Source organism: Saimiri boliviensis, chromosome 1 (assembly GCF_048565385.1).
Source record: "Saimiri boliviensis isolate mSaiBol1 chromosome 1, mSaiBol1.pri, whole genome shotgun sequence".
Lineage (NCBI taxonomy): Eukaryota > Metazoa > Chordata > Mammalia > Primates > Cebidae > Saimiri > Saimiri boliviensis.
Genome location: NC_133449.1, coordinates 31,183,181 through 31,199,300, shown reverse-complemented (window position 1 = coordinate 31,199,300; position 16,120 = coordinate 31,183,181). Strand labels below are relative to the sequence as shown.

Here is a 16,120-nt window from a genome sequence, read left to right as displayed (position 1 = left end):
CAAATTTAAGGTAGAAATCATATCAAGTATCTTTTCCTACCATAGTATTAAATTAGATATCAACAATAAGAAGAATTTCAGAAAGTTTACAAATAGATGAAAATTAAGTAACATTCTCCTGAACAACTAATGGGTCAATGATTAAATGAAAATAGAAATTTAAAAATATCTTGAGACAAATGAAAATGAAAACACAACATACTAAAATCTATGAAATGTAGCCAAAGCAGGTTGTAAGAGGGAATTTTATAGTGAGATATGCCTACATCAAAATATAAGAAAGATCTTAATCAACCTAATGTTATACTTTAAGACACCAGAAAAAAACAAAAAACGAAACCCAATGTTAGCAGAGGGAAGGAAATAATAAATATCAGAACAGAAATAAATAAAATAGTGACTAGAAAAGCAATAGAAAAAAATCAGTTGAGTTCATTTTTTAAAAAGATAAATTAACAAACTTTTAGCCACACTAAATAAGAAAAAAAGAAAGCTCAGACAAAAAAAAAAAAAATCAGATACGACAGAGAAGACCTCACAAGTGATATCACACAAATGCCTATCATATAAAACTACTATAAACAATTCTACACCAACAAATTGGATAACTTAGAAGAAGTGGATAAATTCCTAGGGATATATAATGAAGCAATACTCAGTCATGAAGAAGTAGAAAATCTTAACAGATCAATAATGAGTAAGGAGATTAAATTAGTAATAAAAAAAAACTTCCATTAAAAAAAAAAAAAGCTCAGGACCTGATGCCTTTATTGCTGTATTCTACCAAACATTTAAATAAGATCTAATAACAATACCTTTCCATTTTTCCAAAAAATTTAGGAACAATAATTTCTAAAATTTTTATGAGGCCAGCATTACTTAGATACCAAAACCAGATAAGGACACTATAAGAAAAAAAAGTTACAGGCCAATATCTCTGATGAACATGGATGCAAAAATAACAAAATGCTGTGAAACAGAATTCAACAGCACAGTAAAAGGATCATTCATCATGATCAAGTGGTATTTATCCTTGGAATGCAAGGATGGTTCAATATACATGAATCTATAAACATGATACATTGTATTAACAGAATGAAGGATGAAAATCCTATGATCATTTCAATAGTTGCAGAAAAAGCATTTGACACAATTTAACATCTCTTAAATGTACTTCACCACAATAAAGGTCATATATGACAAACCAACAGCTAATATTACATTTGATGGTGAAAATTGAGAGCTTTTTTTCTAAGATCAGGAAGAAGACAAAGATGCTCACTCTTGCCACTCCTATTCAAGTTAGTACTTGAAGTCCTAGCCAGAGCAATTGTCCAAGAGAAAGAAATAAAAGGTATCCAAATTGAAAAGGAAGAAGTTGAAATGTCCCGCTTCACACATGACACAATATTATATACAAAAAACGCTAAAAATTTCATGAAAAAACCATCAAAACCAATACATTAATCTAATAAAGTTGCAGTATACAAAATTACCATACAAAAATCAGTAGCATTTCCATATACTAGCAATGAACTCTCTAAAAAAGAAATCAGGAAAATAATTTTGTTTAAAATAGCTACCATAAAACCTAAGGAGTAAATTTAAAGACACATAATGCAAAGTATAATACATTGATTAAAAAAACCCCACATTCATGAATTGGAAGAATTAATATTGTTAAAATGTTCATATCAACCAAAGTGATCTATAGGTTTAATTGAATCCCTATCAACATTTCCATAATATTTTTCATAGAAATAGAAACAGTAATTCTAAAGTTTGTGTGGAATCACAAAAGACTTAGACAAAGCAATCTTGAGCAAACAAACAAGCAAAACAAAACTGGAAGCATCACACTACGTGACTCGAAAATATACTATGAAGTCATCATAGTACTCAAAACAGCATGATACCAGCATAAAAAGACACATAGCTCAATTGAACAGAACAGAACCCCGAAATAAATCTACACATTTATGATAAGTTGATTTTTGACAAATGTACTAAGAACACACAATAAGAAAAGGACAGTTTCTTCAATAAATGACATTGAAAAAACTGGATATTCACATGCAGAAGAATAAAATTGGACCCTTATTTCACACTATATACAAAAATCGACTCAAAATGGATAAAGGTTTAAACATAAGACTAGATAAAATAGTTAAAAGAAACATAAAGGAAAAGCACAATGACATTGATTTGGGCAATAATTTTTTGATATGGGCCCCAAGCCATAGTGGAATTCATCCATGGAATGCAAGGATGTTTCAACATACACAAATCTATAAATATGATATATTCTATTATCAGAATGACCAGAATGAGGAATGAAAACCATATGATCATGTCAACACAAAGTGTTGGCAAGGATGTGGAGACAACAAAAGCAAAAACAGACAAATAAGATTACATTAAACTAACAGGCTTCTGCACAGCAAAGGAAACAATCAATCAACAGAGTGAAGAGACATCTTATGGAATACAAAAAAATATTTGCAAGCCATATATCTAAAATGCAATTTAAAAGCACAATGAGATATCACCTCACTCCTGCTGGAATGGCTATTACCAAAAAGATGAATGATAACAAGTTTTGGCAAGGATGTAGAGAAGAGGGAACCTTGCACGCTGCTGGTGGGAATGTAAATTAGGGCAACCATTATGGAAAACAGTATGAAGAATCCTGAAAAACATTAAAAATAGAGCTACCATATGATTCAGCAATCCTATTACAGGTTATATATCCAAAGGAAATGAAGTCAATATGTCAAAGAGATAACTGCATTTCCACGTTCACTGCAGCACTAGTCACTAGCTAAAATACAGAATTAACTTAAGTGTTCATCAACAAATAAATGGGTAAAGAAAATGTGACATATATGCATAATGAATACTATTCATCCCTGTAAAAGAAGAAAATTCAGTTATTTGCCACAACATGGATGTTCCTGGAGGACAATATTTATATGAAATAAGTCACATACAGAAAGATAAATACTCAATGATCTCACTTATATGTGGAATCTGAAAAGGTGGAATTCATAGAAGTAGAGAGCAGAATGGTGGTTGCCAGGGCCTGAGAGAAGGAGGGTACTGGGGAGATTTTTGTCAATTAATACAAAATTCCAGTAAGACAGAAAGAATAAATTCAAGAGATCTATTGTACAACATGGTCACTGTAATTTGATAATGACGTATATTTTGAAAATCTTTAAGATAATCTGAGTGTACTCACCATAAGAAATGATAAATATGTGAGATAATGTGTATGTTATTTGGTTCAATGGAGCTATTTAACAATGTATATGTACTTCAAAACATTGTATTACACATGACAAATATGTATAATTTTAATTTATTAATAAAAAATCAAATAAAATCAAATCACAGAGAAATAAAATGGTGACAAATATTTTGCAAAATAATAAGTAATCATACTAATTCAAAGTTTTTGTCAAATTTCGGTATTTGGGATTCCAGGTGGTCATTACAGAGCTGAAAATTCTGCCTGATAACACAAATCCTTATTAAAAATGTATTTCACTTTTATCTTTCAATTCTCCATAGTAATTGAGAGGAATTTCACCGCTAGATAAGAGAAGGGGTTGAAGATTTGCTGAGCGGGGAAAAGCACAACAACATTAGTTTCTCCTACAGGCAACACATTTAACCTATGTTTTATTTCATTATCATAAGAGTTGGTTGTTACAAAGGTTGTAGGGGAGGTATCCTACTTAGGGAAGGCTGGCTGAGTGGTGGAACTAACATTCAAGCCAGTCTATGGACTCCAAAGCCTGAGCTCTTTCCTCAGCTCTTCCCTTTAGATTTTCCTGGGATATTGGCTGGGGACTGCCTTGGAGGAAGGGGAGGGCTTGTTAAACTGAGTATATTAGTGCATAAAGGAAAAGCGTTTCAATCAAAGAGGTGTGAGGGCTTGAATGAATTGACTAATTGCAAAACATGCCCCGGACTAAGCACCTATCTCTTTCCCGAAGTCCTTCCTTCTTTCTTTAGGGCAGAATTTCTCCAGCTTGGCTCTATTGACATTTTAGGAAGACTAATTCATTGTTGTTCATTTTATTGGGGTGGGGTTCTCTTGTGGTTTTTAGGATGTTTAGTGGTATTACTGGCCTCCATCCATTAAATGCCAGTAGCATCCCTCTTCAATTGTCACAAAATATATCCCCAGATATTGCCAAATGGCTTCTAGGGTAGAGAATCTCCCAGATTTAGCAACCAGTTTTGTTTTTGTTTGTGTTTTTGAGATGGAGTTTCAAAACTCTGTTGTCCAGGCTGGAGTGGAGTGGCCCCCTCTCAACTCACTGCAAATTTCCACCTCCTAGGTTTAAGCAATTTTTCTGCCTCAGTCTCCAGAGTAGCTGGGATTAACAGGCGGGCCACTACTCCTGGCTAATTTTTGTGTTTTTAGTAGAGATGGAGTTTCACCATGTTGGCCAGGCTGGTCATGAACTCCTGACCTCTGGTGATCCATCCACGTTGGCCTCCCAAAGTGCTGGGTTACAGACATGAGCCACGGCACCCTGCCAACAACCAGTTTTATAGTGACCAGTCATCTCAGTTTGCCTTGGATTGAAGGATTTGCTAGAATCTCTGAGGCATTTGTCAGGGATTCCAGGCTAAAACTAGGATAGTCCAGGGCAAACTGGGATATTTGGTCAACCAGCAAGTAAAGGTTTTATCTCCTGCTTAAATTAAGGCTGTAGTGGGAAGAGGCATTGTGTTGATTTTGTGGTTAACCTGGCAGTCTTCAGTTTCTCTAAGCTGTTTACTGTACCAAGCACATCTGCCTAATACTCCTTTCTTCCCCCTCAGGTAGCCTGCTAGGGTTGTAGGGGAGGTGCCCTGCTTAAGGAAGGCTAGCTGAGTGACACAGAAGAAGACCACAGTGAATGCTGGCCTCTGTGTGTGTGTATGTGTGTGGGAGTGGGTGTATGTTGAAATAAAGAGCTGGCAGGAGCGGTTGGGAGGGGGCTGGACTGCAGTGAGCCTGTTAGTGCTGCTCCAGTGGACATGCACATCTGTGTTTATACTGGGAGTTAATGAATATTGGATGAGGAAAGGTTTTCAGTTATGTGTTACTGTAGCCTCTGACTATGTGGTATAAGCATTTTAATTTCTTTGGTGTTTTGAAATACTTTTATGAGTTACTCTGACAACTTGTCAAGGATATTTTCCTGAGAGAAGCAAATAAAAGACAAATCTCAAAAATAGTTCGCTATTAGGATTATATTTGTTGAGTTGTTGAAGATGTCTTTTCAACAGTAATAAATGTTTTGTTTCGTTCTTTGCAAATTTACAAGGCACTTTCAAAATGTCATTTGTCCCTCAGCCTCCTATTCTTGGTGTCCTTCTATGATCCTGTACAGGATGAAAACAACTGAGTCCTGAAGGTAATAAGTAACATGCTGAGGTCAGATACCAGGATTTGAGTCAGGTTCACTGGGTTCCACGTCTTGTGACCTCTCTACTCCACCAGGCTGTGAAAGAATGACTCTTGCATTCATGCACTCAGTTTGTGTTGCTGTAAACCTGAATGGTGAAATGACAAGTGTAGACACGGAGGTGTGAATCAGCTCTAATAGCAGTGACTCTGACAATGGTCCTTCCCCTCCTGTCTTCCCCTTCTCTGTGTTGCTGCAAGTGGGAGGATGAAGTAGTTTCCATAAGAGCAATGTCCAAGACCCAGAGTCACCTGGTGCGAAGACAATGACCCTACTGATATATGGATGTATTTTCCCGTGCTCTTTGACACAGGTGTGGAGATTATAATTTGCTGTGTCTGATTGTTTGTGCTTTCCTTTATTACGTAAACCAGTGGCTTTTGCCAAGAACTCTTCGTGCCCTGAAGCTCCAAGCTGGTTCCCTCCCATTGGACCTCATTTTATTTTATTGGGAGGCGTTATCTTTCAGGTTGCAGAGCAGTGATAATTACCTGCCAGTGTCTTTTCGGAGTGAGTTGCCTGGAGTTCAGGGACCCCAACCTGTGACAATGACAGCGGATGAGTTGGTTTTCTTTGTGAATGGCAGAAAGGTAAGTAGGATCTGACCTTTGGTCTGGTGTCCCTGCTCCCTGGTGGGGGACATGTGTCTTCTGAAACAGCCGTATCTGGTTCTCTCTTTTTCCTGTTCTCCTGTGTTTTTCTCTTTCCCTTCAAGGGTGTTGCTGTATTTTGGTAGCAGTGTGGAAGAAGACTTTCTCAGGACTAGAGCATAGACAAGATACTCAGAGGGCAAAGGAATAAGGGAGAAAGAGGCAAGAAGAGAGGCATCTGTGAGCTAGCTGCCAATTCTCTGCAGTAGTGGAGACTGGCACAGAATGAGAAAGGGGAGTTGGGTTCTAGGTGAGATTTGAGGTCATCACCACACTTCGATTTCTGTGTTTAATAAAATATATCCTAATATTTATGTTGCTCTCTTTACAGAGAGAAGGAACAGGAATGTATTTTCTTGCTAATATCAGTATATAAGATGTACACAGCCTTTGAATCTAATATATTGTGTGTGTGTGTGTGTGTGTGTGTGTGTGTGTGTGTGTGTGTGTGTGTGTAGCAGGTATAGCAGCCAGTCCTGATTCACTGTTTGGGGAAGTATACTGACACCTTGTGGCAAGCCACAATTTTTTTTTTTTTTCATAAAGGGCATCTCCTGCATTCCCCCCACTCTCCACACCCCCACACTTAGTTCTACTTATGTAAGTTGCAAATCTCTTACCTACTTGGATTTACTTTATTGGTGCACAGAGACTTAGAGAAGGTGACACAGGTACCAGCCCTTGGACAAGAGTGAGAATCTTTGTACATTTTAATGTGGTGCAGGGAGAGAGGGAGCAAGCATATTACATGGTCTCCAGCCTCCATTTGCTCTCCTACAATTGAGATGCTCACACCTGTTCAACTCTCCACTTGGGAATGAAAAGGATGGTGAAAGAGTAGACCCGAGTGAATTCGGGCCTCTGTATGTGTGTATGAGGTTGGGGGGTATGTTTGCCCAGCACATTGTAACTGGCTGGGTGGACAGTGTGTGATGAATGTGCCCAGTGTGCCTCCAAAGAAGGGCAATTTTATTTGTCTTGCTATGTTGGCACTTTTGCATTGAATTGAGAAATTTTTGATGTAATTTTGAGTGACTTTTGGTGTAATTTTCAAGAACAATAACATGCTGCACAGGACTCCCAGGTCTGAAATTTCCAGGATGTCTTTCGGTGACTGTAAAATAAATTTCATGAGCTGTTTCAACATCAGTACTCCAAAAATTGATGGGTTCTGTTTGAGTGGTGCCATTGGGAGGTGCTGGGGAATGGGGTCGGCCATATTCTTCTGGGTTCAGAGTTGCCTCTATGAGCTGCATCCTTTTCAGAGTTGGAGCCTAGCACCAACCCAAAAAGTCTGGCAAAGCTTTCAGGTTGATAGTAGTAAGATTTTGCATCCAACATTTCAAAGAACTTCTTTGATTCAGCAATTACATTGTAGAAACTTAAAAAAACCATTGTGCAATTGGCTTTCTAGGAGAGCTACTTACACGAAGACATCTCAGGAATTTTTATTAGTAATTTTTACATTGGGTAAACAGCTGAATTCAATTACTTCCAAGGTCATATCTTACGCTAAGATTTTATTATTTATTAAACCAAACCATTGGTTCAGGTGTGAAAGTGTAAGTTTCTGCCCTTTAGGGATGGCTTGCTGTTATGCACTAAATCTAGAAAGAAGCATTTCACGATAAATCTGGCTTGGAGAAAATTATTTTCCCTTGCATTTTTACTTTCATTTTAGGGAAATAATTTTAAATTTTTAGGTGGCACCATCACATCAAACCCTGTTATTTTTAGAAGCTTCTACTACTGACAGTTTCTGTGACGAATATCCATGTTTGTAATTTATAAAGACGTAGCATCTTCAGAAACTGCAGGAAAGGTGGAGGGGCAATGCAGAAAGTAATCATGTGAAAGCAATGCTATAAAACCAAGAACAAGCAAGGGAATTCCTGGGCAAGCAATGGCAGCTGTGAGAAAGTTTCTCCCCATTTTTATTCGCAAGATGTTATAGAACATTTTTTATAGGAATTGCGTGAAGTAGTTATCAAAAAAGCCATAAGAACTTAGTGACTCATTCTTAAATGTGAGCCTCCTCCTCTCCTTGTTTTGTGCCGCCGTCGAGGACTGTCTTCACTAACTGGGATCCTGCAGAAGGTGTTAGATGCAAAAAGTTAAACACTTCTAGGGCCTTCTGTGGTGGTGATCGGCCTTGATGACTACTGTTTTCACGTCTTCTTTGTTCTAGAGTCAGAGTCAAAGGAATAGAGCTGTCCAGTATTTTATTATTATTGTAATGACAGCCCTTTTGGAAGGCAGCATTCTATCTTTTCTGCATAGTCACTCCCTGTCTAGTGGAGATTGTGGCACCTGGGGGAATCTGGGAGGATTTGGCATGTAGGGTGTGACTGAAGGTGTCCAGGAGTGATCCCCACAAGGAGTGTCAGCTACAGAGAGGTTCACAGTGACTTTCCCTCACTGACTCATCATTCACTTGCTTACTCTCCATATAGTCAACATTTATCAAGCTTCTGAGGCCTCAGACAATGGGACACACACTGGAGGAATATGATCTTTAAGACCAGGCATTTTGCCATTTTGGGGCCTACAGACTAGTTGGAGAGATGATTTATAATTAGACAAAGTAATATATTCTGAAATGTATTTTACAGAAAACTAGAGGCATGAGATGCTCTTCTTGGATATTCTTAAACCATTTAGCACAGTGCTTGGTATACAGTAGGTGTCCAACTAATGTGGATGGAATAAGTGAATTAATTTTAAAAACTTTGAGAAATCCTGTACTAAGTAAATTACTTCTCTAACTTTGTGTTTAACAATTATTTTATATTTTAAAAAATCACAAGAAGAATACAAGGAAATATTAAATACCCTTTATGTATTTCACCAACTGTTAACATTTTGCCACATTTGCTTTATTATTCTCTCTTTCTCACTCTGGACACACAGATACACATGTATGTATTATAAGTACATAAATAATTTTCTGTATTACCGTACATAATTAATATAAATGAACATACAGTATAAGATGTTCTTTCTGAACCATTTGACAGTAAGTTTCAGACATCATGTTCCTTTACCTCTTATCCTAAGAATAGATATATTCTAACAAAACTGTAGTCCATTTGTAGAAATCAGGAAACTTAGCTTTATGCAAATGTATTTCAATTTTTCCAACACTGGCATTTATAACTCTCTAGCCTGGCCCAGAATCCAGCCTTATACCATGCAGTTGGTTGTCATGTCTCTTTAGTCTCCTTTAATCTAGAACAGCTCCTCAGCTTTCCTTTGTCTTTCATGACATAAGTGTTTCTGTAAAGAACAGGCCAGTTATTTCTTAGAATGTTCTTCATATTGAGTTGTGTTATGCTTTTTTATAATTAGAGTGAGAGTCTACATTTGGAGGGCAGGTAGACCACAGAAGTAATGTGTCTTTCTCAGTGCATTCGATTATCAGGTTTTTTGGATTTTTTTAAACATCAGTTTTTGGGTCTTTTTTGTGATGCAAACTTTGATGACTTGGCTAGGTGTTATTCACCAAGTTTCTTCACTGTAAGAAAAGTTATCTTTACTTTTATGATTAATACAGACTATGTGAGAAGATACTTTGGGATGATATAAATTCTTGTTCATCAAATTTTTACCCACTAGTTTGAGTATCCATTGATATTCTTTTCAAAATATTTTTTATTGTAGTAAAATATATAAAATTTACCATCTGAATTATTTTTAAGTGTACAGTTCAGTGGTATTACATATATTCATAACAACTTCCTATTGTACCTTCCCCGCAGCCCCTGGAAACCATCATTTTTTCTGTGTCTATGAATTTGACTAAAGTACCTCATTTAAGTGGAATCATACAGCATGTCTTTTTGTGACCAGCTTATTTTATTTAGCATAATGTTCATCTCTGTTGTAGCATGTGTGAAAAATTTCTTCCTTTCTGAGGCTGGGTAATATTTCATTGTATGGGATGTACCCCATTTTGCTTATTGATTCGTCTGTTGACAGACACTTTGGTTGCCTTCACATTTTGGCTACTGTGAATAGCATTGCCATGAACTCGGGTGTACAAATATCTGACACCCTGATTTCTATTACTTTGGGTATAAAAACAGAAGTGGAATTGCTGGATTATATGATATATATATTTTTACCTTTTTGTGGAACCATCATACTATTTTCCCACAGTGACTGTATCATTTGGCATTCTCACCAACAGTGCACAAGTGTTCCAGTTCCTCCACATCCTTACCAACACTTATTTTCTGTTTGTTTGTTGATCATAGCCATCCTAACAGGTATGAGGTGGAATCTCATTATAGTTTTGATTAGTGATGTTCAGCATTTTTTAAATTTACTTGTTGGCCATTTGTATATCTTCTTTGGAGAAATGTCTATTCAAGTCCTTTGCCCATTTTTGAATTGGGTTTTGTAGTTGTTGAGTTTTGAGAGTTCCATATTACACTTGTTCTCATAGTCATTGATGGCTCATTGCAACATTTTCATAAAAACCAGAAGAAAGGAGAAAGAAGGGGAGATGGAAATCCCCTTAATTTTTAATTTTGGGGGGTACATAGTAGATCTACCTATTTATGAGGTACTTTGATGTTGGCATGCAATGTGTAATAATTACATGATAGAAAATGTGGTATTCATCTCCTGAAGCATTTATACTTTGTTATAAATGATCCAATTATACTTTATAAGTTATTTTTAAATGTACAATTAAATTATTATTGACTATAGTTACTCTGTTGTGCTATCAAACACTAGGTGTTATTCGTTCTTTCTATTTTTTGTACCCTTTGGCCATCCCTACTTTCTTCCTGCCTCCTGCTACTCTTCCCAGCCTCTGATACCGTCCTTCTACTCTGTCTCCATGAGTTCGATTGTTTTGATTTTAGCTCCCATAAATAAGTGAGAACAGGTTAAGTTTGTCTTTCTGTGCCTTACTTATTTCAGTTAACATAATGACCTCCAGTTCCATTTATCCATGTTGTTGCAAATGACAGGATCTCATTCTTTTTTATGGCTGAATAGTACTCCAGTGTGTATGTGTACCACATTTTTTTTTTATCCATTCATCTGTTCATGGACACCGAGGTTGCTTCCAAATGTTGGCTGTTGTGAATAGTGCTGCAAAAAATATAGGAGTGCAGATATCCCTTTTATATACTGATTTCCTTTCTATTATGTACATACCCAGCAGTGGGATTGCTGGATTGTGTGATGACTCTACTCTTAGTTTTTTGGGAAACCTCCAAACTGTTCTCCATAGTGGTTGTACTAATTTCTATTGATGATTCTTAACTGGATCAATTACTGTGCTGATTACAAGATGGCCAATCATATTTATTAGATGATTCTTCTGTCAGGAAGAGCTTTTCTGTATCTTCTGTTTGTTTGTTTGTTGACTATCAATTTGGACTCAGATTTTAATTATATTTAATGTAATATAGCCCATTATGGCTGTTATTTCTTTTGATGCTCAAGTTTTACCAGAGCAATCTGCTTAACTCAACATTTCCTAAATTCACTTGCCTACAAAATGTTTTTTCCTCTGGATACTCATTAGTATCCTGTTGAGAGTGTTCAATGGAGCATACCTTGGTAATCCTGCTGCCACACCTTGAGGGTGGCACAGCCTTCTCTATAGCAATCCACTTGTGGCTGAAGTGATATGGAAAGTCTTTACTAAGAAATTGTTTGAGGTCTTCTGATAAGTCAAGATACAGGTGGAAGAGGAATGGCAGGATCAAAGGCACAGGAGTTAGAAGATATAAAATGTATTATCAGTGCAGTAAGATGACCAGCTCGGCAGAGAAGTAGAAGGGAAAAAGACTGAAAATGAAGATTGGGAATGTATTGTAAAGGGCCTTGAAAGACAGCTTAAGGAACTTGGATGTTACCTTGATTATGTGAGTGGTCATGAAAGGCATTGAGCTAGCTGGGAACTGATGTGATGTGATAAAAACAGAACTGCAATACAGGAGAAACAAACAATGTAGTAGTAAGCTAACAGCCTCTATAAGAAAGGTGATAAAGATTGCGATTTTGTGCATTTATAATTTGTTCTATGATTTGTAACCAGGACATTGAGGAAGCTGGAGTCATGGGGTATAATCATATTAGAAAATTAATTTTATCTACTTTCCTTTAAACTTATTCAAATGGCAAATTCTGGCAGTTTCATGAATTTTTTGTTACTCTTACTCAATGAAAAAAAACTTATTTTTAATTTGCCAAACAGTCTCAATTCAGGATGGTGTAGTGAGGACAGTAAGAAAGCTCTCCTTTAATTGGTGCTGTTTTAACATATCTTATGGCTTTCTGAGGCTTTAAGGTGTTTAGAGATGACCCTTTCATTCCTTCTGTGATGGCTTTCAAGGATCTTCAGGGGCCACCACAGGGAATATTTGCATGCATGTCTCATGACATGAGTGATGCACTTTTCTTAGGCTGCTGTTCTCCATCAGCCTCCAGTTTTGGGAAGTCCACTTCACAGAGTCTCTCTCTACTGAAGGCTCCTTCCTATATTTTGGGAAATGATTGAAAGATCTCCAAGCCATCTCTTTTTATCTCATGAATGGCCTGCATTACATCCACAGCCAACACTTCCGCATTCTTTGCTCTACCAAGCTCTGGGGGTATGCACCAACCCCAGCACAGCTACTTCTCCAACTTAAGTTTAAAGAGGAGTTTAAACTTGTCATTGTCAGTTATTAATTTCATGTTAAGTCTTTATCTTCCCCTATGCTGCAAAGGTGGCACATTAGCTTTCTATGTAGCACAAAGCAAGCCCCCTCACTAAGTTTGAGGTAGGAAGCAGATACTCTTCCCTTTCTCCTTTAGGAAGATATGGGTAGTATAGTTCCCTCTAAAGAAAACCTTATCATGAATTCTTTCCCTTTATTATTTCAAAAATCCACACCCTTTTAAGCTTTGGTAATGTGTGAGGAGTACAGAAATGGGTTTTCATAGATTTCCTTTGATGATTCACAGTAGGAACTGGCATAGCACTTTCTAGACCACTCTTTTCACCTTATTGAACCTAGTGATGGATCTTTAGTTTAAGATTTCTCTTTCATTGCTGACATGTGTTAGTGTGAACTAATACCCATCACATGTAACACTCTGCTCTGAGCACAGGCCAACAGACTGGCTTTCCACAGTCATATGCAGGGTTTGAGAGTGTATACTCAAAGAGGCAAAGCCAGAGATTTATATGTCCTGTTCTCCAAGGTCCCAAGAATGCACAGATGTGACTTAGCAGTTGAAATGAGATGACAGGTTTGATTTGAAGGGGACTTTGCCTTGATCGACCCAGCATGGAAGGTGCAATGCCTGTATGTTCTATGGTGGGTCCCAAGCTGAACACTGAGATACAATTTTAGAATTTGAGGATTTGAGCATATACATAGCCTGGCTGTAGTTTATAAGTTCATTCTTATGGAATTGAGGATAAAAATACCTTAGTTTTCAAGATCTATTCAGCACTTTGTATTAGGCCATTCATGCAGTGCTGTAAACACCAAAAGCTGTATAATTTATAATAAAAGAGATTTAATTGGCTTGCAGTTCTGAAGGCTGTACAAACATGGCAGCAGCATGTGCTCAGCTTCTGGGAAGGCCTCAGGGAGCTTATACTCACGACAGAAGGCAAAGTGGGAGCAGGCACATGACATGGCCAGAGCAGGAGCAAGAGAGAGAGAAGGGGGTGATGCCACACACTTTCAAAGATCTTGTGAGAACTAATTCATTACTAAGGGGATAGCACTAAGCCATTCATGAGAAATCTACCCCCATGATCATATCATCTCCCACTAGGCCCTACCTTCAACATTGGGGATTACAATGAAACATGAGATTTAGAGGGGCACCATCCAAACTATATCACCCATCCCACCAACTCTACAAATTTTTGAGTGAGACACTGAAGGAAGAAATTTATTGCAGAAGGATGACTAAGTATACCTATGTCATATTTTTCTTTTCTTTTTTTTTAATAGGTGGTGGAGAAAAATGCAGATCCAGAAACAACTCTTTTGGCCTACCTGAGAAGAAAGCGTATCCTGACTTTAGAGTGGGAGTGATGGAGGAGGGGTGCGATGGTGACTGATTCTCTAGGCCTCACGTTTCCTAGTGACTGGTGGGGTGGCCATGAGCTGTGGAGGAAAGAGTGCTGGATTAGGACGTGGGATACTTGCATTTTATTTGCAGCTGTAATCTGAAACGCTCAGCTACTGAATGAGAGGATTGTTTGTGCTGATCTTTGAGGTGTCTCCCAGCTAAGACTCTAGTAATGCCAAGGTTTAATCCAAGGCCTGTAGAAAGGCCCTCATTAGCCTTGGTGAGCTTTATAGTCATTTGTCTATGGTAAGAGGGGAACTTTTTTAGGTGACATTTGCTTAATACACAAATGGAGTTCCTGGGGCATATTTCCAGCTCTGCCTAGGTGGAGGGAAGCAAGGGAAGGTGTGTCTATTGGGAAAAGGATGCCTGAGATAGGAATACCATAGAGGTAGCATTCACCATAAAAACAACAAACAGGGAGCCATGGAGGGTGGGGGAACTCCCTAGAGGGACTGGGGTGCTGCTCTTCACTCAAAGTGGGGAGGGCTTCTGGAAGAGCCCCTATACCATTAGTTGTGAGTAATGGAAGTATTCTGAGACCCTGGAACTAAAACAATAATAATAATTGGAGTTAACATTTAATGAGCCCTTCCTATATACAGGCAGGATTCAAAGTGATTTGTGTAGCTCACCTCAATCTCCACAGGAATCCCATGGAAGTGTAACACTCCCTTTTCACAGAGGAGGAACTGAATCCCTGGTGTGTGACGTAACCTGCCTTTTGCTAGTATGTTCTGGGCAAATAGTGACAGAACCTGCACTAAAGCCTAGAGCCATATTCCTGACCTCTGACCTGCACTGGACACTCTCCAGGGGACCTGTCGGCATGCCTATGCTCATCCTGACCTCTGCAACAAAACCCTCCTTCTCCCAGGGGGTTGTCTAGTGGGTCTTTCCAGTGACATATTTGGGGACAGCAAGGATTATTTCAGCACCTGCAGAAGTGAGCTGGAGCCCATGGCCTTCACTCTGGTTTGCTCCCCTCCTATCAGACAGTACTGTGGATGACTTTCTGTACTTTGTTCTGGAGTTTTTATCTTAAGTGGGTATATCTGGAGGTCACAGAAGATAAAGCTGGTGGTGTCGGGGAATGAAAGCGTCACCGCATTGGATCAGGTGAATGCATGGAACTCCATTTCCACCCTATTTACCTGGGAGGTCTGGGAAGAGAAGCTCATTCTCAGGATTATTGAGATCAATTTTAGCTTTCTAATAATACAACTAATTTTAGCTTTTTAATCATTTCCATTGTAGTTTTGAAGGCCCAGAAGCCTCAGAAATTCTTTATCATAGCAATTGGCTGTGTCACATCTCAAATGAAAAGCAAAATTGAAATTTGGCACACAAACAGATATCCTTGCAGCCTATTGCTATCTGTGCTCAGAGCCAATTTATGGGAGTTCCAGGTGGGGGAGGAAACTCCAGTCTTGACTTTTACCCTAGCTTCCAGAAAGATCTCCAGGCTGGAGGAAGACATTGCTAGACTTTGGACTGCCAGCCACCATTTATCTTCAGGTGCCCCCAGAGTTGTTTAACCTGCTGATAGCTGCATATATTCTGAGTAGAACACAGAAAGCCTCACCAGGTGTGCTGGGAAGGAAGGACAATGGTGAAGGAGCACACCCTATCTGGAGTCAGATGGCTGTGATGGGGCCCATACCAGCAGGGAAACATGAGTTCCTGTGTCATCTTGTGTGGCCCACGTTACCTCTTGGATCTCAGTTTGTTGCTTTTTAAAATCTGTGAGGAAGTTTCTTTCCTACCTGCTAACCACATCATTCTGAAGGTCAAACAGATATCTAGGTACAAGTGCTTTTCAAATGTAAGATGTTATATCATTGTCTTTAAATCTTGTCTTGAAAATGAGAGAAGTGACCAGGTGACTCCTCAGTTCCCTCC

The 16,120-nt window shown here is 38.2% G+C and overlaps 1 protein-coding gene across 2 annotated transcripts in view; it reads left to right on the top strand.

The window, feature by feature from the left end:
• The first annotated feature begins 5,547 nt into the window (after positions 1–5,547).
• XDH (xanthine dehydrogenase) overlaps positions 5,548–16,120 on the top strand; it is an 88,480-nt gene continuing 77,907 nt past the window's right edge. Inside the window, exons 1-3 of one of the 2 annotated variants that reach the window (XM_074395700.1) lie at positions 5,548–5,781; positions 5,938–6,058; positions 14,098–14,155. In XM_074395700.1, coding sequence (XP_074251801.1) covers positions 6,017–6,058; positions 14,098–14,155 — 100 coding nt within the window. In that variant the 5' untranslated portion in view covers positions 5,548–5,781; positions 5,938–6,016. Of the gene's footprint in view, positions 6,059–14,097; positions 14,156–16,120 lie in introns of both variants that reach the window. The other variant, XM_003943979.3, reaches the window with a different exon arrangement.